General features: G+C 36.2%; 3 protein-coding genes across 4 annotated transcripts; all 3 read right to left on the bottom strand.

Moving 5' to 3' along the window:
- Nucleotides 1-551: 551 nt before the first annotated feature.
- On the bottom strand, nucleotides 552-9,237 carry LOC137034264 (P2Y purinoceptor 4). Of its 2 annotated transcripts, none has more exons than XM_067407016.1 (2): nucleotides 9,123-9,237; nucleotides 552-1,901 (listed from the first exon to the last, which is right to left on the bottom strand). In XM_067407016.1, exons 1-2 carry the CDS (start codon nucleotides 9,126-9,128, stop codon nucleotides 927-929), a joined length of 981 nt encoding a protein of 326 aa, XP_067263117.1. In that variant the 5' UTR covers nucleotides 9,129-9,237; the 3' UTR covers nucleotides 552-926. The 2 variants fall into 2 exon arrangements, with proteins under 2 accessions (XP_067263117.1, XP_067263116.1); XM_067407015.1 differs by lacking the exon at nucleotides 9,123-9,237 and adding an exon at nucleotides 3,955-4,064.
- Nucleotides 8,771-15,636, bottom strand: nelfb (negative elongation factor complex member B). The gene is made up of 13 exons (XM_067407014.1): nucleotides 15,389-15,636; nucleotides 14,378-14,538; nucleotides 14,196-14,295; nucleotides 13,767-13,997; nucleotides 12,956-13,141; nucleotides 12,533-12,645; nucleotides 12,340-12,442; nucleotides 11,374-11,469; nucleotides 11,140-11,282; nucleotides 10,940-11,046; nucleotides 10,692-10,833; nucleotides 10,443-10,551; nucleotides 8,771-9,331 (listed from the first exon to the last, which is right to left on the bottom strand). Exons 1-13 carry the CDS (start codon nucleotides 15,488-15,490, stop codon nucleotides 9,173-9,175), a joined length of 1,752 nt encoding a protein of 583 aa, XP_067263115.1. The 5' UTR covers nucleotides 15,491-15,636; the 3' UTR covers nucleotides 8,771-9,172.
- Nucleotides 15,637-17,198: 1,562 nt separating this feature from the next.
- Nucleotides 17,199-23,040, bottom strand: entpd2a.2 (ectonucleoside triphosphate diphosphohydrolase 2a, tandem duplicate 2). The gene is made up of 9 exons (XM_067407476.1): nucleotides 22,933-23,040; nucleotides 21,982-22,099; nucleotides 20,585-20,735; nucleotides 20,308-20,467; nucleotides 19,756-19,983; nucleotides 19,381-19,644; nucleotides 18,585-18,704; nucleotides 17,487-17,621; nucleotides 17,199-17,396 (listed from the first exon to the last, which is right to left on the bottom strand). The coding sequence occupies exons 1-9, from the start codon at nucleotides 23,038-23,040 to the stop codon at nucleotides 17,199-17,201; spliced, it is 1,482 nt and encodes a 493-aa protein (XP_067263577.1).
- Between the last annotated feature and the right edge of the window lie 2,617 nt (nucleotides 23,041-25,657).

Below are 25,657 nucleotides of genomic sequence, written 5' to 3'. Positions count from 1 at the left end.
GGGAAAGAAATGAGTGTGTCATTTTGATCATATATTGTGATAGGTATATTGCAAATAAATAAACTTGGAGAGTTTCACACAAGTGCCAATGCTAATGAATGTCACGTTATCATTTTTTTCTTAATATCTAAATGTGCAACAAAGCAGACAAATGCTCTAAATATCTAAAAACAAGCCATTAAACGCTTTTTGAGCTCTATTTAAATATGTTTTGCTGTCATGTGATGTTGAATGGTCATAGAAATGTGATGCGTATTTATTAACGACGTATTTTTACAAACTATATATATAAAAATTATTATATTGAAAGAAACCCAAATGTAAAATACCTCAGTAAACATCAGGCTAAACACTTACCAGGTCATGCAACACTCCCCTCAAAACACATTTGGAATAGGCCTACGTAAATTGCACAGAGAGTGATATGAAAGCAAATGGCTTTATGTGAACATATCAGTATCATTTAAGTAACAAAAAGGAACCAAGACAGGATTTCCTTTTATTAGTCAGCAGACATTAACCAAAACTCCACCCTTGTCATTCTAGTTAAAAACAAACACTTTAGATAATGTATGACAATTTTTTTTCCGCATCTAACTAGTCTAATGCAGCTTATATATTGAATGTCGATGAAGAAAAAAATAAATCAAAACAATAAAAATCTTATAAGCTGCACTTAATCATCAGATATCATAATAATACACTTCATAAAACTAAGCAAAATATTAATCAAACATAAGCATTTATTTTAAAATTTGATGGAATTTTATAAAATTTGATAAAATGAATATGAATTTTCAAAACAAAATGCACACATATTGCATATTAATATCATATATATATACATAATCAATGTTTGTCATATTATAATACATACATAATGTTATCAATCAAAGAGTAGCTAACATGCTAACATGATGTCAGTCTTATAAAGTTTCATCATGCCCTGTTTCACACCTCACACCTATTTTACTAAGAGAGATATGAACATTTCTCATGAACTTCTTAGAACTGAAACAATATATAATTGGATCTAGACAGCAGTTGGCACCAGCCACAATCCATGACACATAATATGCCGTTTCAATTTCTAAAAGTAGGCTGCATTTGTGGGGGAAGAATTTCTTGACCACAATACCCACACTGCGCACCACATTCATAGGCATGAAATAAGCAACAAATGTTACCAAACAGACAGCCACCATTTTATGTGATTTGTTCTTAATAGCTTGTCCATTGTCATGGCTAGTGTCGAGAATGGACATTGAGCGCACCAGAAGACAGTAGCAGATTGCAGAAACAATGAATGCTAGAAGTAATACAGGAACGAGGAAAGTGAAGTTTACAATTAAATAGAAGTCAATATATTGCCCTTGGTGAATGCTGAGGCATAAAGTGTGATTGTTCTCTGTGCTCGTGTCTACAATAGCGGCGAATGCAGTTCCCATAATCAATACAAAAAGCCAAACTCCAACACAGAGTTTCTGGACAAAGTCCTTTCGATTCATGCACGACTCTCGATTGTAGCGCACCACAGCCACATAGCGGTGAATGCTAATTAGAGAGAGAAACAGAATACTGCTGTAAATGTGAAAGAATACTAAAGCTACTTTAAGCCGACAGAAAGCTTTTCCAAAAAGCCAGTTAGCAGAATGATAATATACTGCCATAAATGGTCCCATAGGACATATTATGACATCACTGACAGCTAGATGAAACTGAAGAACTGTGCTGGACGTCCACACTGGTGTCCTGCATGTGAACACCCACAGACTGAAGACATTGAGCAGGAGTCCCACCAAGAAGGTCAGACAAATGAGCACAGGGATGATGATGTGCTGAGGCTTTATGGGACAATAGCTGCTGGTGGCATTCCATGAAGAGATCTCTGTGCTGTTCATCTGTAAGAAATGAATGACGAAAATACAAATGGCCTTATTAATATCATGATGGTTACAGTGAAGAGATATAACGGATGAAACATATGTTAGATGGGGTAAGAAAACTTGAATTATTTGAACATAGATGACCACAGATGTTATCTTGACTCTTCATCTAAAAATCAAGATTTGTGAGATATGTCTATTTGTTATGGGTAATTTGTGGACACAGTAATTCATTTAGATTTGTATGGCAGCAAATACAGAATTCATTTTTTTTTTTAATCATTACTATAATTAATGCAGTCAGTGTTCATCATAACCTTTAAAGTGTTAGTTCACCCCAAAAATGAAAATAATGTACAGATTTCAAAACACTGCTTCGGAGCTTTACGAATCGAATCAGTGACTCGGATCTCCTATCAATTGGCTAAACTGCTGAAATCACGTGACTTTGGCGCTCCGAGTCACTGATTCGATACGTAAAGCTCCGAAGCAGTGTTTTGAATTCGGCCCATCACTATATTGTTGAAAAGTCGTTTTTTTGGGGTTTTTTTGCCACACAAAAAAGTATTCTCGTCGCTTTATAATATTAAGGTAGAACCACCGTACTCACATGAACTGATTTATATGTTTTAGTACCTTTATGGATCTTGAGAGAGGAAGTGTCATTGCTGTGAATGCAGGCCTCACTGAGCCACTGGATTTAATCAAAAATATCTTAATTTGTGTTCAGAAGATAAACGAAGGTCTTACGGGTGTAGAATGACATGAGGGTGAGTAATTAATGACAGAATTTTCATTTTTGGGTGAACCATTTGAGAGGAATCATCTTACTTAAATACATAATCTATTGTTATAACATTCTTTCAATTAACAATTTAGGCCTACATAATTAATTTAAATCAGAATTCAGGTATTCTACTAAATTGTCAAAAAGCGCAAATTTACATAGAATTTTTTTAGTTCGTTTTTTACATTAATGACAACTTAAAAAAAGTTATTAGTTTTAATTTCTAAGCATATAAAACAGTAAAATAGTACTATTTCACTGAAATAGCACTACAAGATACATAGATATAGAATATATAGAATATATATTATTTCAAGATTATCTGAGGTTAACAGATGCTTTAAATATTAACATTATATTAATATATTACTATTGCAGAACAAAAATTTATATCTCTTATTTATTCACTAAACTTTCACATTGTAAGTTTAATTTTTTGATATGGGCTATATACATACACACACACACACATACAGTGCCGCTTGAAAGTTTGCGAACCCCTTGCAGAATCTGTGAAAATGTGAAAAATGTTAACAAAATAAGAGAGATCATAAAAAAAGCATGTTATTTTTTGTTTAGTACTGTCCTGAGTAAGATATTTTACATAAAGATGTTTACAAAAAAATAGCTGAATTTTTTCAAATGACCCTGTTCAAAAGTATGTGAACCATTGGTTCTTAATACTGTGTGTGGTTACCTGATGATCCATGACTGTTTTTTTTTGTTTGTTTGTTTTGTGATGGTTGTTCATGAGTTTCTTGTTTGTCCTGAGCAATTAAACTGAGCTCTGTTCTTCAGAAAAATCCTCCAGCTCCTGCAGATTCATCAGTTTTCAAGCATTTTTGCATATTTGAACCCTTTCCAGCAGTGACTGTATGATTTTGAGATCCATTTTATCACACCGAGGACAACTGAGGGACTCAAACACAACTATTAAAAAAGGTTCAAACATTCACTGATGCTCCAGAAGGAAACACGATGCATTAAGAGCCGAGGATCCTTTTTTAATAGTTGTGTTTGAGTCCCTTAGTTGTCCTCAGTGTGAAAAGATGGAGCTCAAAATCACACAGTCACTGCTGGAAAGGGTTAAAATATGGAAAAGATGGTGGAAAATCTGCAGGACCTGGAGGATTTTTCTGAAGAACAGAGATCAGTTTAACTGCTCAGGACAAACAAGAGACTCATGAACATCCATCACAAAACAAAACAGCTGTAGATATCTATCTATCTATCTTGTACATTTAATATATATTACATTTGCAATGATTAAAATTTTGTTACCTTTGAGTCCATCAGAGAGAAGCCTGGATATCTTGATGGCTACAATAATTGTTTAGACTTCTGCAAGACATTATATATGCCAAGGGAAGACTTCCTGTACAACTTTAAAGTACATTTCCTTTTGATCATAATGACCAAAGTGTTTTGATGTTATCTTTAATGTAGGTGTCACCGCTTGCAAGGTGGGTGTATGCAAACTTGACTTTTCGACTGCAAAAGCATAACTTGTTAAGAGTGGGGTTGCATCTTGTCATGCTGTGTTTGGCTGTGGTAAAGACCGGAAATATGTAATTAGATCATTTGACACTGTGTAATTAGGGTGTTTTTTTTTTTTTTTACATTTGAGTCCTCGTTAAAAAATGAAAAACAAATTCATACTCCTTTAAGTAGACAAAGAGATGAACCAAGTGAAAAAGGACCCAGTTGTCTTTACATTCACACAGTCCCTGTCCCTGAAAGAGGACTCAGATCCTTTTTTGGTCCACTTAAGTAGGAATGTGGTCTCACACCTCTTTGTGTTCATACTGTTGCTTTTTGGATCTAGTCCAGTTCAGTGTTTGATGTCTGCTACTTGCTACTGCCAATACTCTGCTGTGAGCAAGTAAGTCATTCTGCTGCTGTACAATCAGAGCCGGCCCGTTATATAGGCAGTATAGGCAAATGCTAAGGGCGCAATCTCGCTAGGGGCGCCAAAGAGGCCGGATGCGTGGACAGGGGCGGATCTACCAGGGTGGCACGGGGTGACATCTGCCCCCCTAAGAAAAAGCTTTGCCACCCCCAAATTATCATAGAATATAATATGTAAGCAGTGTTTCAAGCACTGGAGCGGCGCTTCAATATGATAACTAAAAAAAATTGAGTAACGCAAAGTAATGGCAAGAAAACACGTCTTTCAATAAACTGTGCATGATGGTTTCACGCGCACGCAGCGCGCCCAGTGTGCTTCATTAACAAATAACTCTTATGAACCGATTCTTTGAGAGTCAAAAACACAGCGCAGCCAAGTTCACTTACGATTTTTTCCCATATTTGTACGTGAATCGGAAAATTACTGCTTCCCGGCTAGAAATCCTGTGAGAAATGTAGTCCCATCCGAATATGTCTGAGATTTTCGTATTTTTTTGGCGAGCTGATTCAGCAACCGCCCGCTCCACTTTCATCATGGATAAAGGTATTTTTGCATTTTGCATTTTACATGAAATCAATACGGAGATCCCGATCACAGAATCTAATAGCAGAGTTGGGGTAATATCTAAACGTATTTTAGCTTTTCTCGATTGCTAACACATTATAAGTGATTCAGTTATCAAAACAGACACATTTCTCAAAACGTTTAACAATGACAACATTAGGTAGCAAAACTGATGACACACCATTCAAAATCTGAGAGAGCTGAATGAATAATTTACAGGGGTTTTAAACTTACACAGCACTTTGTAGCCATTTGTTATATGTAGCCTATACTGTATTTGTTGCAGCGTAGAGAAATGATTGCCTAGGGATAGTCTTGTGTCAGAAGACCAATACACTGCTATAGTACTGTACTGTAATGAAATTTAGCCAAATGTGCAGAGGATGCTGAATTTACTTTTACTGTAATTGACAGTAGCTATATTGTATTTTGGTGCATACCAAGTTCATACTTATTTTTCTCATGCTTTTCATCTACTGCAAGATCAATTTATAATAGTAAAATGAAAAAGAGGTATTTTTGTTACCATGTTATATGACTTGATCTCACTAGTGTTCACTAGGCAGTGCAGTAGTCTGTGTATTTGTTATGTTTTGTGTGTCATCTGATGCCAAAGTTTGATTTTGTCAGACAAGAATAAGTTTTTGACTAGAACATTTTATTTTGACCTGGACATTTGAGGTTTGTGCAAGTTGGTGTATAGTTTTGATATTGTGTTTAGCTGTGAGAAAATGTTGAATTGTTTCATGAATTGTGCATTAGCAATCAAGAAAAACAATAGAGACTGAAAAGTTTGAAGGACAAATTTATGTTGGCTTGTCATAAACCCAACTTCAAGTCTTGTTTAAAAAATGTAAAAACTTTGGTCAGTTAGTCCAGAATACTATAGATGGTCTGGGTGATTGCTAAAGTGTTGCTAGGTGGTTGCTAGGAGATTCTGGGTGGTTGCTAGGCTCTTGCTATGCAGTTGCTGATGTGTTGCTAGAGTATGTGGTTGATAGGGTGTTCTGGGCGAACACACACATTCCCACCTCTGTTAATAACAGAAACTCAAAAATTGTTTTGTTGCTCTTTAACTTGCACTAAAATGTGATTTAAACCATTGAAGTAGCCTGTGTAATTTTAATAAAACTGCTCATCTCCTTTAGTGATACAAGCTCAGACTCATTTAGAAGTTTTTCATATAGTGTATTTTTTTTATTTATTAATTTAAAAAACAATTTAAAAACAGTATATAGATAATTTCTGGTAATGCAATGTTTGTGAACACAATTGTGTATGTAAGGCTATCTCCAAAAACTATGCATGAGCTCTTGCTTTGGTGTTGCCACCCCTCATAGACCTCATGCCATCCCTTTGCCACCCTATAAATAATTTTCTAGATTCGCCCCTTTGGATAAATCACAATATAAGGGGGCGCCAAAAAAAAATCTTGCCTAGGTCGCCAAAGAGGCTAGGGCCGGCACTGTGTACAATAGTCTATATGAATTACCCATAGCAGACCTGAAAGCGTGCTGCAACTGCTACAGCAATTGCTGACCGAACAATGAAGGTAGCTCACTGGCTACTGAAACAGCAGGAACCAATGAACTGTGCCTTATAGAGAATGATGTTGAGTTATCAGCCTACACCATCTTAGAGTATCATAACATAACCAAAGCCACTGGAAGGCAAGCCTGCAACTTTTAGCCAAAAAAGCATAACGGCTAATGCTAACGCCCCGCCCCTGGTGGTACGCAGGAAAGGAGACCAGAGGCTGTTTTTTTGAATGGATGTCAATGGATGAGAGGCTTCACCATGCTGATTAAACAGCTTTTGTGGGGAAATAGCTAATCATTTAATTAATTGACAGCCTGTTTGCTAATCTTCAGCATGTTTTACACTAAACAATACTTTCTTTGGGAACTACATGTAGATTTTAGCTTGATAAAAATGTATTTTTTTGTGTTGGTGCCACACACGATTAAGTTAGCTGTTACGCTTTCTCCAATGGTAAGAGATACAGACCCTCTTATCTCCCTATAATAATACAATATCTGACATAACCTTGTGTATATATACCCTAGTGTTACCCATGTTCACTGTTGGTTGTTGTTGAGTTTAGTTACGTTTTTCCCGTGTTCCTCGGTTTCCTTTGTTGATCTTGTTTGTATGTATCCTTGTTTTATTCTTATATTTTGTAGATAAACGTACACCTTGCGCATAAATCCTTCTCTCCCTGGTTTTCTGTGCTCACAGCGCATTACAAATAACAGCATATGAAGACATTCAGCGGAACACTCTCAGCCTCAGAGTCCATGTAACATGCCTTGAGCAGCTGTAACATTTGATGAATAATGAAATGAGGCAGCAATGGTGCTGTGAGGCAAGTATGATGTTGTCTGAACTGACAGAACAGGGACGTGCAACTGAACCACCAGGAACTGCTCCTGCCCAACTGAGACTTGCAAACTACACTTAGTAACAGCAACTGCATACAAAATTAGCTTTCAAAAGTCTGAAACCACACTGAAAGTCTCTTTTTTAACTTTTAAATATGGAGTTGTATTTGAAAACAAACAAACAAAAAAAACACATTGAAACATTATGATGTTTAAGAGTTTCTGTTAAGGATGTGAATTAAATGCTATCTGGCCTTCTATTGAAGAGCGACTGCTTTGACAGTAAAAAGAAAAAAAAAAGAGGAAGAGTTTGTCATCTCTGTGGGTGCTTGGTGTCTTTTCAGTTTCAAATGTGGGCATGCCTTCCTTTTAAATACTTGCTCAATTCCTTTTTACCTACTAGCTACTTTTGGAAAGTAAACATTTTAGCGGTTTGGGGAAAATTTTAAATATTGCCATGGTTACATTTTTTCCAATGGGGAAACACCATACACTCATTTGCACCAGCTGATGACTGGGTAAATAAGATTGCACACCATCATGATATTTTTTGACATGATACACAATTAACAGCAACTGACAATGACATGAATGAATCAGAACACCCAGAGAAGCTCATCCGTATTGGGGGGAACTGAAGAGATTATAGCAGTACATCTGTCGGAACAAACCAAAGCAACAACTGGACCATCACAAGACAGAAGGCCATTGACTGATCTGAGCTCTGATGGCAAGACACTAGGTGGAGACAGCAGCACAGAACATTGGATAAAACCAGGTTTCATTTTTTTGATAATTTTTTTTTCACTGTTTTAAAGGAATAAAATGTTATATAAATTAGGTGACTGTTATATGAACAAACCCCTTTTGAGTATAGATAGGAATAAAACGTTTGGTATATGTACGTGCAACTGAAGTGGAGAAGTTTATGCCTCACTGCCTCATTCTGAGAAAACAAATATAAGACTGTATAAACCTCCACGACACTTCCACATCTTGAGATCACATTTTTCCATATTATCTGGTTTTCTATGACCACCAGGCAGTGTTAGCTCAATTTAACAGCCATGTAATTTTAATATTATTGTTAATATCCATGATGTAAGTGAGAATGGAAAATTTGCCACAGACCTTAGTAAATAAATTAAAGCAAACAAGAGCATTCGAACTGTGAGCTCTACATAGACAAACAAGTGTATTGCGTGACAAAGAAGTCACTGAGGGGTTTTTTTATTCACTTGATTATGCACTGAGACAGCAGTGGGTTTGTAGAGAGAGAGCATCAAATATCAAAGTCTTAAATTGTAAAGTTGTCTAAACAATTATTTTATTTACACAAGGGTTTTTCACAGTGACTCAATCCAAAGCAAATCATATTCAACCATGAGATGCTGTACATTTAGACAAGACTACATTTTCTTAAAAGAAGCATAGAAAGTGAAATAGTTTAACCCACAAAATCGCAAATTGGAAAATGCTTTAAAATGACCTTTATAAAAGGGAAAACATGAATAACAAAAAAACTAAGTCATATAGCACAGTTCCATTTTACACATGTTTAGGTCAGTCTTTTTGCCATTAGCTGTGTCATCTACCTCCATTGCTGCTGTTGCTGCCCTCTAGTGGCTGGAGCATCCAGTCTCTATCAGATAGGGGTCGTGGGGGTAGAAGGGGTGGGAGGCACAGTAACAGGGTGAAGGCCGAGATCCAGAGAGGGGGCTTCCTCTGGTTCCGGGGGGCTTTTCTTAGAAGCCTCGAGCTTCTCCTTCAACAGGGTGTACAGTTCTTTCACTGACTCACTGCTCTGTAATAACATGAATTAAGATTCAGTTACTATAAGGTTTCTGCACAAGAGAGTCAGTACAGAGAGGAACAGAGCTTTTATCATTTGTGAAACTGAAACTGAAAACTTTTAAAAATAGTTTTCGGTAATTGAAATAAAGCTGAAACAAAATGGAAAAACTTACATTTACAAATCTTAAATGAAAATTAGAAATGTTGCCTTGGCAGCTAACTAAAATAAGTTTAAGCTGAAGTACTAAATTTACTAAAACTAACTAAAATTATTAAATAAAATTATATTAAAGCTAAATAGAAACATTTAAACAAATACGTTAACACTTTACAATAAGGTCTAATTTGTTAACATTAGTTAATGTATTAACTAACATGAACTAACAATGAGTAATACATTTGTAGTATTTATTAATCTTTGTTAATGTTAGCTAATAAAAATCAAGCTGTTCATTAACTAATGTTAACAAATACAACATTTGATTTTAATAATGTATTAGGTAATGTTTAAATTAACAATAACTATGATTAATAAATGCTGTAGAAGTATTGTTCATTCTTCATTTTGACTATAGTAGTCAACATTTGAAGTGGATCAAAAAAGTTAATCAAAGTTGTCCTAAGAAAAATGTTGACTACTGTAGTAGTACTACTGTAACTAATAATGAAATCTTATTGTAAAGTGGTACCCAAAAAACTGTAAAAATAACAAAATTACTATAATAAACTTAAATTAAAATGAAAACTGAAAATATAAAAACAAAAGCTAATTCAAGATATTAATAAATACAATAATAGTATAGAAATAATACAAAAATCATACTGTGAACAGAAGTGGATGAGGTGCCACCTAGTGACCTTTAAAGTAAACATTAAAACAAATTTGGCCTCATGTACTTTCTTAATGCATGTCTCTAGTCTTATGAATGATTCATTGGTGCATGTTGTTCCAAAGCAAAAAAAAAGTCATCTTTAATCAAAATGAAATAACTTTCCTTTTCTGCTGATGTGACTAAATCCATGCAGAGCAGCAGACTATTGGGAAATGTTAACCAACAGCCCATTATCTATTTAGACATTGTTTTAGTAAACTCGCATTCAGTATGTTTCCTTTAAAATACCTGTTTTGGTGGTTCAAGTGTCTTCATTAATGTTTCCATGTAGGATGGCAACACCTTCTGATGGAGATGGTTCAGCAAGCGAAGACTGTGTCTGTGAACGTTTTCCTTACTGCAAACGAGAAAGATAAGCTCAAATATACTAGAACTATAGTGAACTGAGCCACAGTATTTTTTCTACCAATATATATTTTTCTTTCAAACCCCAAAGAATTTGATCAATATAATGCGATTAAAAAAAATAATACATACCTAGAGAAAGATGTGAGGAGGAAGTTGTCAAAGACAGCAGTACAGAACTCCTCTGATCCAAATTCATCAGAGAGCAGAGTCAGATGACCAGTGAGAAGATGGAGGAAGATGTCTCCAAACGCCATGTCATTATAGGTATCCACTGCAAACACACACACACACACACACACACACACACAAAGTGGTCAGTCTCTGTGCAGCTCTGCCTTGAGCATCCATTAATCCTATGTATCTGACAGGAGTCTCACCCAGTCCAGGCAGAAGCCGCTGTAAGGCATTTTTATTTCTCAACTTCGCGATATGAAGCGCATAATAAAGACCGATCTCACATGCCACCCTGTTTTCCAGTATATACCTAGACAAAACAAAAAGACCATCCATTTTTAGAAAGAATTCAGCACTTGTTGAATATGCTGGGTTGAGGAGTGGCATGAGATGAAGCAGATACCTGGAGAAGGTTTCAGGCAAGGCGGTGGGGTATGTGAGAGAGGTCTTCTCCTCACTTGGTAGTTTCTGCTCCACAGTGAATGTGTAGTCATCAACCACTATTGACATCATGGCAGGCAGAAAGCGTGTTACCACCTCCAAATCCTGATGGTGAATAAGACCAGCCTTGTGTAATTGTACAAACCCACAAACATTAGACTAGGGTTTATTAAATAAAGCAGAGAGTTGATCTTACCATTCGGGGCTCTTTGAAAACTTGGCTGTCAATCATGTCCCAGGCACCCTGGCCAAGTGAAAGCATCCGCAGCAGGAGGAGAAGTTCAGGGCTGTCCTGTACATAAACACAGATTGTTCGGTTAAGTGTTTTTCTCAATGTTTTAAATATTTCTATTGATTTATTTATTTTTATTTCAGTTTTAGCAACTTGTTGCTTAACTTGTTAGTTGCCAAGTCAACATTTCTAAATTTCATTTTTCATGTAATGTTTAAATTTTATTTTATGTCAAATACCAAATAAATGATTTTTAATAGTTTTAGTTAAAGGTAGGGTAGGCAATTTCAGAGAGGCTAGCAATAGCAAGCTAGTTTTGAAGGCATAAGATCCCTCCCTCCAAAGCCACGACTCCTCCAAAACGCATGAACATGAGTCTGCAAAACATCACGAGAGACGGCGTAAAATTACCTCATGCCTAAAAAGCCCATAACATTACAATAATAATGAACGTAATCAATCTAAAGTTTTCTGACTGCTGCCGACTCATTTCGGAGTTGATAGTCTTGCCATAAAAACGGAGTCTGAGGACATTAACAGCTCCGAGTAGAATGTCATGGGTTGCCATATCTTAATTATGGTAATCTCGACATGCTGTGACCGAATTCAGTGATTGGATAAACACTGTTTGATCCTGAGACTTCCACAAATGATACATGTACATTTTTTAATATTTAGACCACTTCTATTATTGATTGCTATCAGGTAGTCAATCTACTAGTATTTGCGCTACTATTAATTAATGCCCCTCAAAAAGACTGACTTAAAACTTTATTGCACTTGGCATGGCTGCAATAGTTGCGATAGGAACTTTTAAGCAATTGTGGTCTCAAACCAATTTGCCATGTTTAATAAATCTGGGTCTAAATAAGAACACACAAAAGACGTCTCCTATAGACCTAAAATCAACTATGGAGCTGGAGGTCTTACTCTGGGCAGGGCGTCCTGGCTCAATAGCTCCTGAAGGTTCCTCACGGTGCTCAACACTAGTGTATTAGAGGCAAATGGGTCACAGAGGATCATAGACAGGTCACTGTAAGAAACAGAGACAGAGAGTGTTACATTTTTACAGTTTTATGGGTTTATTGTACACTGTGTCAGTATGGATATATGAATCTCGTACCCTAAGACTTGTTCCTGCCCTTTCTTCACACCATCCAGGAAGCCTTGTAACTCACGAGCCCGTTTAGCATCCACAAACTTTTCCCTGATGCAGGCATCCAAACACCAAGAAAACTACAAAAGGATAAGAGCGAACATAAATATGGAGCATTTTTGAGTGTAGACCGTTTTATAGTACATGATCACAAATTGTAACAGTTCCAAACAGTTTTTGATTGTTTATAGTTATACATATTTTAATCATTAACATGTAATTGCTTCAAGGTCGGACTTCCAGAAAGTGTTCAGCTCCTGTAACTGTTTTTGTAACAGTTATTTAGGTCATTTTGTACAACCTTGTGAAAAGCCTACAAATAGTGAATTATGGCTATTATGATGTTGCAGTTGAAAAGGTGTGTTGCCTAGTACAGATGGAAAACCACACCTTGTGACAGGGGTCGACTGAACAGATCTCACTGATGTCGAGGTCATGAAGGGACATGAGCAGCTCAGCACGCAGGGTGCAGTAGTGCACGTTCCGTGTGCGCAGGAACAGCGTCCGCAGGAACTGTAGTACCATATCATAGAGCTTCACGTTCTTCCCAATCATCTGAGTCAGCTTCAGCACCACCTAATGAAAAATCACAGTGTTTCATTGTTGGCATAAAGATGCAATAATAAGACAGCGTTGTTTGTTGTTCCACTGCAAACTTAATCACCAAATGTTAAAAAAAAAACTTGCAGATTCAAATTATTCCAGGATTTTATGAAAAATATATAAAAATAAAGAATAATAAAAATAATATTGAAGAAATTAACAATAACATTGACACACACATTACATTAGCATCAGATGAACACTAAATTAACATGAGACTAAAGAAGAATTAGCAGAACACAAGATTAATGTTAAAGAAACTTTATAATAACACTGATAAATTACATAAACATTAAAGGAACATTTTAATAACATATTCACATTCAAAATTAATCTTAAAATTTCTTAAATGTTTCATTTTTAATTTTTGTAATGCATATTATTGTCAGAAAATACAATTGTCTAAAAATGGTTTACATTTTTTTAAATATTTAAAATGTTTTTGATTTCATAAAAAGAAACATTACATTAATACTAAACATTTTAATATTAATATTTGAATAATATTAAATGTTATTTTTACAGTTTTATCTTATTATACAAATGGTCAAAATGAATTCAAAAATTTTGATAGCTTAAGAAAACGCCTGCCACTTACCTCACCCTGTCGCCGTGTTTTAGGCGAAGGACTGAAAAAGTTGTGAAGGATGGAGAGGTCACTGCTAAAAAGAGCCGCCTCCTTCTCCACAATATACTGTTTCAAGAGCGGAGACACCTCATCCCCAAAAAGAGCCTGATTGTCCTGCCAAATCTGCCGTTTCACCTCCACTGCACAGACTTTGTACAGCTCTTTATCAGCCATCACCTGTTTCAGCTTCTTCTCAGGCACCTGTATGCGAGTCCAAATAGAAACTTGATTGTCAAAGACTGTCACCTTTCAAATTGTTATAAATTACAAACTTCACAAAAAACAGACTGCACAACTAAGGCTGAAATTATCTGCAAAATAAGCCTTGAAATTAGTCTGTATACTGAGATATCTTGAAATATATCTGTCACTATGTCAGTGCACAGAACACATTTATACCTTTGGCAGATGTTTCAGCACTTGCATGACAACAGGCTGTATGGACGGCATCTTCACCAATGGGAAGCTTTTCTCAAGAAGTTCTTCCAGCTTTACGTATCTGTGTGAATTTAGGGAAGGCATTAGTATATGTAATGGTCCACTGAGCAAAGGAATAGATTGAAATCAAACTTTCCATTCACCTGTCCTCCTCCTTGCCCTCTGCAATGGTGGCAACACGCTCCATCAGCTTTTCTCGAAGCTCATCAAACACTGACTGATGAAACTCCAGCCGTGGAGTCCCGTGAAGATCCAGGAAAGGCAATGCAGACTGTAGGGTTGGCAACAATATGCCATTTTCCGTCTGTAAATGACAATACAGTTATAATAAAATACAGTAAAATGAACTAATATCTTTTAAGTAGATAAATAAGTGTTACTAGTGCTTATTTTTTATTACTAGTAAGGAACCAAATAGTTAGTAGCATCAGTTTCAAAGTCACAATTAACTATTCATGAAATACTTCAGTAGTGACTAGTAACTATTCAATTCTGATATATCAAATAGATACTAGAACTTATTCTTTTGTTCTTATTGAACTTATTCTTATATACTGTTGCTATTCACTATCCCAGCAGCGAGAAATATTTCACTGTTATCGATCTCAATTTTAAATTTGTACCAATGTACACTTTAGCATAACTTTAAAGTTCAACTTTTTATTTGACATTATTACAGAGCGGCAGCACACTTTTTAATATAGTGTACTTAAGAGTGTAATGAAACGTCATGAAAGTGTTCTCTTAAGTGGCTTTTTATTTCATTAGTATTATATTATCTGCAATTTGCAAACACTTTTTAATGCACTTTTAAGATTTGAAGTACACTACAAGTGCTCGTTCAATTCAATTAAGCGCCCTTCTTTTTCAAAAGGGTATTCACTAGGTAGTGGTACTTTTTCCATATTGGATTACTTAATATACTAATTAAAAGTAGTATTAGTAACATAACAAATAGTAGTTAGCGCAACTGGATAACTGTTAAAGCGGCTTGTCATAGGCTGTCATATGACAAGTCACACTGAAAGCGTAGCCAGAAACCGGATCCCTCCCATTATAATCAATGAAGATGACTGCTGCATTCGAGCGAAGTGCTTTATGTCTAATGCAATACATTTGAAGACTGTGAATATTTGAGAAAGACAGAACCTGACCTGAAATTGGTCGATGGCTTTCAGAGGTTCTGTACAGTTAGTGAGAGTTTCTTTCAGATCTTCCCCATTGGATATTCCCAGCTCAGGTAACCCTGCAAACATTTTGAGACGCTCTCTCTATTTTAACTCTACACTATCAAAAACAAAATGAAATGCATTGACAACAGAAATAGACTAATGTTGGCTATATTTGCATTGTTCGTTGTTATCTGTATTCGCACACTTCCTAACTGTGCGTGCAACCTCGTCAACAGACTCTTGCTTCTGATACATCGTAAAAGGTTCCGCCTCAGAAAGGTTCCTAGATGGGCTTTAGGTGTCACATTTCTGAAAATATTGCGCTGCACTTCTTACTTAAAGTCCCATTGTCATTGAAACCCCGTATTAAAAGACGTTAAGCCTCTTGTTTTTTTTTTTTTTTTCTTTTTGAAAAGAAGTCAACATGACCTTTGCAGTGATACAATTTTAATGAACAATAAATGTGCAATGTGGAACTGTTTAAGCAGTAACATGATTTGGTAAACATAATGACAGTTTAAAAAAAATCAGATTCTTGGATAAAATAAAGTATTAAATAAAAATTCACAAGTTTTTACTTTCACAAGAAACCAGGACTGTGTCAGTAGTACAAAGAGTTCCTTTCATTATTTTTGGCCCACACACAACAACTAATAGGCTGCACTGTTCAGCTGACTGAGAATCACACTGCTTACACAACAGTGCATGACTATAAAAAGAATATTTCTCACATTTCCACACTCCCCAAAGTAATTAATGAGTTAAGCAAAGCAGTTTAAAGACCAGTGGCCACTTACAAGTTAGTCATGTAATTTTTTTATTCAAGATTGATAATAACTTTTTTATGTCAGTTACACAGAAAGGTAGATTGGTCTAATTTGAATCTGAAAAGTGAGACTGATTAACCCTAACTAAATGCTAGCTGATCAGACTGTTTCATAAGAAAGTCTTAACTTACTGGCTTTTTGCAACTGGCCCCATATTTCTGGAATTATTGACCAGTCTTTACTAGGTAGGATTAAATGTGTTAAAGTCACCTTGAAATCAAAATTGCTAATTCTTGGTGTTTTTTTATGGAATATTGATTGGAATATTTATTATAAATGAGTTATCCATGCACATCTTATTTTTTGCATGCACCCTCATATGTGTCCTCGTAAAATTGAATCAAAAGAACCTTCCTTCTCTCCTGCAACGACATCTTCTCTTCTCTGATGACGTGTTTAATGGTGCGAGGGAGGGGCAACCCATCACTCACATTTTCATCTGTTTCTTGAATTTAAAAAAAAAAAAAAAACACTCACATGAGATCACAGCAATAACAAACATCAACCATCCAATTCCACATTGACAAAATCAAGTCATGCACTACATTTTTTCTTGTTCAAGAAGTCGTTTCACTCATATATACACACGTCACAATAGGGGGGAAAAGACTATCGCAACTTCTGTTTCATGCTGACTTTCAGCTCCAACTTTTCCTAAACTTTCCTTATTAATTACAGCAAATTACATTACAAAACAAACAAAGGTTACTCTTTATTTTAAGGTGTCCATGTTACAGTGTAATTATACTGTTAGGATTAGGTTTTGGTTTAGGGTTAGTCACGTGTAATTATGCATAATTCATAGTTATTACTACAGTAACTACATGTAACATGTGTAACAAGGACACTTTAAAATAAAGTGTTACCAAAATGAACAATCTGACTTTTTAAAAAGGGCAATCTTTATTGCTTATTCCTTAAGGACAGAAATACTCTTTAGTGCTTAATGATCAAGGGTAACAATGTCATTTAGTAGAATTTTTTTGGTAGGATCTCAGCAGAAAAAAAAATACAGATGCAATAAGAAGGACTGAAAAGAGGAAAACAGCAGCACGCCAGGCATCTGGGCGCAGTGCTTTTCTCAGTAACACATTTTCAGCAGGCAGCATGTTGCTTAAACTTAGCATGTATCCAAGGGACCAGCCGACAGAGTTGTCTTCAGCCTGCAAACCAAAGTAATACGTTGACATTGGCTTGACAGGATATAATAACTTAGTCTAAAACTGCATCTAGCTGTCTTCCTGAGAGCTTACTTTCCCCTGAAAGGAGATTTGTGGGAAGGAGAGATCGCTAAAGTCATATCCATCGATCAGGAGCACCCGCAGAAGAATGGAATCTGCACAGTAATCCCTCAAATGGTTCCCCTCATCAGGAAATTTATTTTGCATCTGACAGAGAGGGTGATAGAAAGAGATATTGCCCAGGGGAATATTTAAAATCACATTAATCACATTTAAGTTTAATTAAAACTATAGGCTTAGGAATTATTAGCTCTGCAAGTTTGGTGAAATACTTGACAGTGTTGGATTGAATTCCGTGAACAGCGAGTGGAGTGAAGATACTAAATATAACCAAGCTTTACTCATCCGCAAGCCATCCTACAGTAGGTGTAGATGACTTTCTTCTTTCTGATGAACATAATCTGAGAAATATTAATAAATATCCTGACGCATCCGAGCTTTATAATGGCAGTGAAAGGGATCAATGAGTATGAGCTGAAGAAATGTGTCTCCATCCACATCCATTCTTCATAAACATGTACTCCGTATGGCTCCGGAGTGTTAATAAAGGCCTTCTGAAGCGAAGCAATGCATTTGTGTAAACAAAATATCCATATTTAACAAGTTATGAAGTAAAATATGAAGCTTCAGCTAGACCGCCTGCCGTATTCAAGTTACGAAGAAAGTGTAAAACTCTAGCAGTTCACAAATATTGCTTAAATATGTTTTTTTTTTTTACACAAATGCATCACTTAGCTTCAAAAGGCCTTTATTAACCCCCCAGAACCATGTGGAGTACACGTTTATTATGGATACAGACACTTTCTTCAGCTCATACTCATTGGTCCCGTTCACTTCCATTATAAAGCGTGCATGTGTCAGGATATTTATTAATATTTCTCTGATTATGTTCATCAGAAAGAAGAAAGTCATATAGACCTTGAGGGTGAGTAAAGCTTGGGCTCATTTTCATTTGAAAGTCAACTAATCCTTTAATGTTTAATGTCCAAAGATGAACGAAAGTCTTACGGGTGTGGAACGACATGAGATTGAGTAATTAATGACAGAAATTTCATTTTTGGGTCAACCCTCTAAAGTCATCTAATCAAAATTAGCTCAGAGGGGTGGCACCTCCTGAAAGCTCATGTTGCAAACGACACGGGTAGCATCCTCTAAATTTGCTGGAGATGTGATGGTGATGCCTGCAGCTTCCTGAAGAAAGGAATGGGTGTAGAAAAATGCAGAAAATGCCTGTGCCAAATAAGAAGACATGAGAATTTTAAAGCATTTAATACCTTAGTGATTGATTCATGAAAAAGAGAACTGGCTCATAAGAGTAATTCATTCTGTAGAATAAATAATTCTGCAATAATTCACACTGTATATTTTTGATTCACTAAAAATAACTGACTTATTGGTCATTCATTAAGGAATCATACTGTGCTCTATGTTTTTGATTCGCTAAAAAGAACTGACTCATTTACTCAAGATTCGGTTTACATTGGATACTTTTTTTTGATTCACTAAAAAGAACCGGCTCATAAGAGTCATTCATTTGGGTGTCAAACCACACAGATTGCGCTGTATATCTTTGATTGACTAAAAAAAAAAAAAAACTCATTAGAATCAATCATCTGTAATTGGACTACACTGGTCACACTGGCTTATCTCAAGCTGTAGATTCGTGGTGTTGCAATGTCACTGAAGAATGAGTCTTATATAATAGAGTAAAGTGCAATGTTCCGTCTGCATAAGAGGAAGAATGCAGGAAAACCATTAACCATCATTTGGTCTAATATTTTTGATGGTCTATTATTTTTGACTTGTGAATCTTACAAGTCAGCAGAACATATTTAAAATGATATAATGCAAGTGAATGCATAAAAATGTTTAAATGTTCCATATTAAGCACCCTAGAAACTCTTACCATAAAGTTGCCTGTAATGTTGGGCTGGAAGACTCCATCAAAAGAGCATTTGGAATAAGAACAGTTGTTAAAAGAGAAGAGATGAGAAATGTTTCCCAGGCATTGATTGTAGTTTCCGGTACCCTTTATTTGCAGGACATCATCAGGTTTATAGGGAGTTTGTCTTTTATTGCATGGAGTGTCAAACACACTGCCCAGCTTAATGGCTTGATTGTAACCTGTGGGATAGCAGGGATGGACTATGGAGCTGTCTGAACCCTGAGTCTATAACACACATAAAGAAAAAGAAAACATCAGATATTATACTCCAAATACTATCAACTTAGCTTGTCTGATGGTAATTTTAACAATTAATCTATGGGTTTTGCACTTTACCGTCATCAGATGTGCCAGCAGTCTGAGTAAGACCTGGTCTCGGCCATAACACAGAAAGCTCTGAGTGTAAATCAGATAGTCTTGTCCGTACAGCCGCAGTTTCATCAGATTGTCCTTGTTCTCCACTGTTTGTTTAGTCACAAATGTGATCTGAGTAGAAGCTCCGCCCAAGTCCAGCGCACCAACCGTGTCTCTGCCTGGAGACAGCCACCGACCCACAAAACCATACTAGAGAAATTAAGGATTTGAAAGAGAATGTACATGTTACATGTACCCTGGGTCTGTGTTCTGTTTTATCATATAGACTCCATTTCCCACAATTCCCCATCTAGGAACCAATCATGCACTCACACCTGTTCCTACAACGCTCCCCTCTGTTACAGTACATAAAATATAAAATTATACAGTGGAATTATCTTAAAAATATTCTTTAAAATTTAAAATATATATATACACACATATATAACACAGAATTATTTATATTTTATTATTTATATTTTAAGAAAATAAATTCTTTATTTTTGTGAGTTAGAACAAAACTTCAGTTCATACCTTGATAAATTTTTCAAGCAGGTAGTTGACAGTGACCCATCCATAAGCACCCTCTTCTTGTCCACTTAAGATAGTGGCCCCTTTGAAGCTGAATGGGTAGGTCTTCAGTTTGTCTCCAACTTCCTTTAAAACCTCATCTGACTCTTTGGGTTTAGAAATACTGTGTGATAAGACAAAAAAGTATATTAGTTATCTATGATCCATCAAGGAGCATTCCACTCTATTTTTTTCCAGTATATAATTAATTCATAAGAATATATTCATCTTTCTGACTCACTTCAGTAGTCTCATGCCTGCTGTGGCCCCGAGATACACAGGAGTGAGTTTGTGTCTTGAATTTGGGATCTCCTTCATGGCTTTTCCCATGCATTCCTCAAGGCTACGGGCTGCTCCTCCTCTGACACCTGCATAACTGGAGATCCCGCCTCCTGGGTAGTAGGGGAATCAAAGGGAAATTAATGAAATTGAGTCAAATCATTTTATTCTGTTTTTTTTTTGCGGCTTGTAAAGACTGGACAGTGGAAAGGTGACAGGAAATCAGAAGAGAGGAAAAATGGGACAAGAACTTAATGCAAGCTGGTATATTTTAAAAATGCATTGTCTGTTGTCTCATTTACAATTATGTAGGCCTAGATGTTTTGACCTGAAGTGATGTACAAATGAGAATAACAGAAGCATAACAATGAGATAAAAAGCAACATGAATTTCAGTACTGTATTTAGAAGTTATAGTTTATATATATATATATATATATATATATATATATATATATATATATATATATATATATATATATATATATATATATATATATATATATATATATATATATATATATATATATATGTGTGTGTGTGTGTGTGTGTGTGTGTGTGTGTGTGTGTGTCCCTTTAAATGCAAATGAGCTGCTCCTCCCAGGCCAAGAGGGCGGAGCTTTAACAGCTCGCGCTTCGGTTTCTCAACAACAACAAAGCTGGAGAATCTCATGTAGCCAAAATGACGATTGTCAGTAATGGTGTTCAGCCTTGCATTATTTAAACCAGAGTTGGACCCTGATGGAGCAGAAGTAACAACTTTTATAATGCAACTGGACATTTCTGAATGGTTAGTGTAGTTGCTGTGGAGTTGATTCAGCTCACTGACTAGCATGTGCCATCATGTTAATTTTTTGTGCAAATCCAGCATTGAACTGACTCTTGTTTGTGAAACAGTCTGGCATAAAATGACAGCATGGCAACAACAACTCTTCCTCTTCTCTAAAGCAGCCCAACATGGTCTCGCCCCCTTTGTTGTGTGTTCTAGGTGGCAGGGTTTATGTAAATTACAGTAGTAATGTAGTGATGTCACTAACCCGGGAAAAAGCTTGTTGTAGTCCCTACCTGCCATTAGTTGTAGTACTTAAACAGTGAATTCTTTAAAAGAAAATATCTCCCTTTGCATTGAACTTTGAGCATTGTAACTTTGCAGATGTGGTTTATGCTCTAACAGCAACATTACACACTAATTAAAAAAAAAAAAAAATGAAATCATAATCAACCACCCCTTTAAAAAAATAAATAACTGAAAATTGAACTTAGAATTGCATGGAGTTATACACACAAATGTTCAAAGTAATCGCACACTATTAGTCTATACTATTTCCTATTTCCTCTACACTTTTTACTGTCTACTCACCCTTTACATGACACTCGCTGTGTTGACTGACTATGCCGGTACCGTTCTGCTTGTCTGCTGGCCATTTGTAGATGAACATGGAAGTATGAGTAGATCCAGCATCCAGGACTATTCCATACTGAAAACAAAATAAAACACAAAAGCTAAAATTGCCTGTTGAAAAAAACAAAAAAAAACAAAAACAAAGGTGGTTAGGTATGTTTTGAACCATGGCAGCTGGTTTGAGCTGGTTTATCCTGGTCCTTAGTTGGTCATGAGCTGGTTTAAGCTGGTCCTGAGCTTGTTATAAACAGGTCATGAGCTGGAGCTAGTTGCTTAGGATCAGCTTAGGACCAGCACTTAACCAGCTTAAACTAGCTCAGGAACAACTAAGGACCAGCATAAACCAGATCAAACCAGCTGCCATGTTTCAAAACATACCTAACTTATGCTGTTTTTTTCAGCAGTGTTGCCAAGTGTGGATGGCAACTGCAGGTCGGAGTAATAGGCGTGCAGAAAGGTCTTTCATTTGGGCATGAAAGCTGCTTATTAGGGTGTGGGGTGGGGTAAGAGATTAGTTTCTGTTGTAGCACACCCTTCCTTTCAGCATGCCCATTACGACCTGCAGCTATTCCTGTCCCAAAATTGGAACTAAGGCTAAAAAACTATTTACAACTATTCACTCATATTTTGTTGTATGCATTTATTAGAACCAAAAAAAATAAAAAAAAAATAAAACACAGTTGTCTTTAAGTCAACTGTTCTTTCAAACACAATTTTTTTTTATTAAGATTTTCGCAATAATCTGTTTAAAGTTTCTGATCTGTTTGTGGCAGGAGGAACAGCAATCATAATTCAAAGGCAGCCTGTCATTAAAGCTGTCAGCTGCGATTCAATGGCTGCCTACCATGTGCAAGAAAGAGATTCATCTTCCTGTTGTATTTCACTTTTGAACAACAAAAAAATCATTACCATGAGCTGAGCTGGTTCTTTGATGTCTTCAAGGTTGATGGCGAGCAGAAGGATGCCTATAAATGAAACAAATATAATTGCAATAGCGGTACATATTTGCAACTGCATTATAATCTATTGTAAACAGAAATACAGTGACATTTGCTGAACGACTAGTCATACTTTAGTCAGGAAGTCTCAGAACCTTTTAACTTATGAACATGTTAACACTAAAGTAAACCAACCTGTCAGACCTGTTTGGGCGTGCAAACCATATCAACTGTTTTAAGAACAAAAGTTAATTTAGATGAAATGCCTGATGGTGAAGTGTGCACTTGTTTTATGGTAATGACTTGAACCTGTAGTTTGTGTGCTGGAAAGAGTTTCCTGACTTGCTCCTCCAAAACACCCCAAAGTGATTCAATAATATTAAAGGTGCCCTAGAATCAAAAATTGAATTTATCTTGGCATAGATGAATAACAAGAGTTCAGTACATGGAAATGACATACAGTGAGTCTCAAACTCCATTGTTTCCTCCTTCTTATATAAATCTCATTTGTTTAAAAGACCTCAGAAGAACAGGCGAATCTCAACATAACACTGACTGTTACGTAACAGTCGGGATCATTAATATGTACGCCCACAATATTTGCATATGTCAGCATGTTCAAGGCATTACAAAAGGGCAGGACGTCTGGATCTGTGCACAGCTGAATCATCAGACTAGGTAAGCAAGCAAGGACAATAGCGAAAAATGGCAGATGGAGCAATAATAACTGACATGATCCATGATTACATGATATTTTTAGTGATATTTGTAAATTTTCTTTATAAATGTTTCGTTAGCATGTTGCTAATGTACTGTTAAATGTGGTTAAAGTTATACACAAATACATTGTTTATTACTGTATTCACGGAGACAAGAGCCGTTGCTATTTTCATTTTTAAAAACTTGCAGTCTGTATAATTCATAAACACAACTTCATTCTTTGTAAATCTCTCCAACAGTGTAGCATTATTCCGTTAGCCACAGAGCATAGCCTCAAACTCATTCAGAATCAAATGTAAACATCCAAAAAAAAAAAATACTATACTCACATGATCCGACGCATGCATGCAGTATGCATGACAAACATCTTGTAAAGATCCATTTGAGGGTTATATTAGCTGTGTACTTTGTAAATGCACTGTATTATAGTTGAGAGCTCATGTGGCAGGGAGCACGAGATTTAAAGGGGCCGCAGCCTGAATTGGTGCATAGTTAATGATGCCCCAAAATATGCAGTTAAAAAAAATTATTAAAAAAATCTATGGGGTATTTTGAGCTGAAACTTCACAGACACATTCAGGGGACACCTTAGACTTATATTACATTTTGTAAAAACTGGTTCTAGGGCACCTTTAAGATCTGGTGACTGCAGGTCATGAGAGATGTTCAACTTCACTTTCATGTTCATCAAACTACTCTAGCACCAGTTTTGCTGTGTGTATTGAAGCATTATTATCCGGATACATGGCACCACCTTAAGGGTACAAACCATTAGGTGCACATGGTCCTCTAGAATGGTTTGGTAGTCCTTGGCAATGATGCGAACATACAGTACAAGTAGCGGGCCTAGGGAGTGTCATGATATTACAGCCCAAACCATCACTGATTCATCCCTGTGCAACAGTCCAAGGGGTTTGGGGCTTGGATGTGGGAATAAAGGGACTGAAGTTAGACTCATCAGAGAACAATAGATGTTTCACTTTGTCCACAGCCCAAGAGTTTCTGCTGCTGGCACCATTGAAACTGTTTGGCATTGGCACAAGTAACCAAAGGTTAGGCTAAAGCAGCCCAACCATGAATATTGACCCTGTGGAGCTCCCAACGAACAGTTTTGGTGGAAACAGAAGGGTCAAGGAGCACATTTAATTCTGCAGTGAGTCAGGCAGCTGTGGTTTTATTTATTTATTTATTTATTTTTTGCAGATACAATCCATTTTAGTACCCAGACATCCATTTCAGAAAGCTTCCTCTTGCATCAACAGTTACTCCTGTTGAATGTTGTTCATCCTTTGTGGTGGATACACCACAAAGACTTGCTTTCTTGGTTACAGATGTACCATCGAAACGTGCACCAACGTGCACTCTTTTGAATATGTCTCCCTTTATGTTGTGTGGATTGCAATATTTTATGTACAGCTGTGCTACTGCTCTGCTAATTCAACCTTCACACTCTGTTCTTACCTTTTTACAGTCTATGGGATGTGAAACCAGTGACAGTTGCATATATTGGCATGAAGCCTCCAACACTATATTGGGCAGAACATTTTCAGAAAAATATTGTTTCCAAAAAAGTTGGGAAATTTTGTAAAAATGCAATAAAAACCACAATCTGTGATTTGTTCTTTCTCTTGAACCTTTTTTTTTAACTGACAAAAGTACAAAGAACAGATTTTCAATGTTTTCACTGACCAACTTAAAGGGTTATCTCACCCAAAAATGAAAATTCTGTCATTTATTACTCACCCTCATGTCGTTCTACACCCATAAGACCTTTGTTAATCTTCGGAACACAAATTAAGATATTTTAGTTGAAATCCGATAGCTCCGTGAGGCCTCCATAGGGAGCAATGACACTTCCTCTCTCAAGATCCATAAATGTACTAAAAACATATTTAAATCGGTTCATGTGAGCACAGTGGTTCAATATTAATATAAATATTATAAAGCGACAAGAATATTTTTGGTGCGCCAAAAAA

This window comes from Chanodichthys erythropterus, chromosome 13 (assembly GCF_024489055.1).
Source record: "Chanodichthys erythropterus isolate Z2021 chromosome 13, ASM2448905v1, whole genome shotgun sequence".
Classification (NCBI taxonomy): domain Eukaryota; kingdom Metazoa; phylum Chordata; class Actinopteri; order Cypriniformes; family Xenocyprididae; genus Chanodichthys; species Chanodichthys erythropterus.
Note: the sequence above shows the minus strand (reverse complement) of the source record. Positions and strands in the feature narration are given on the sequence as shown.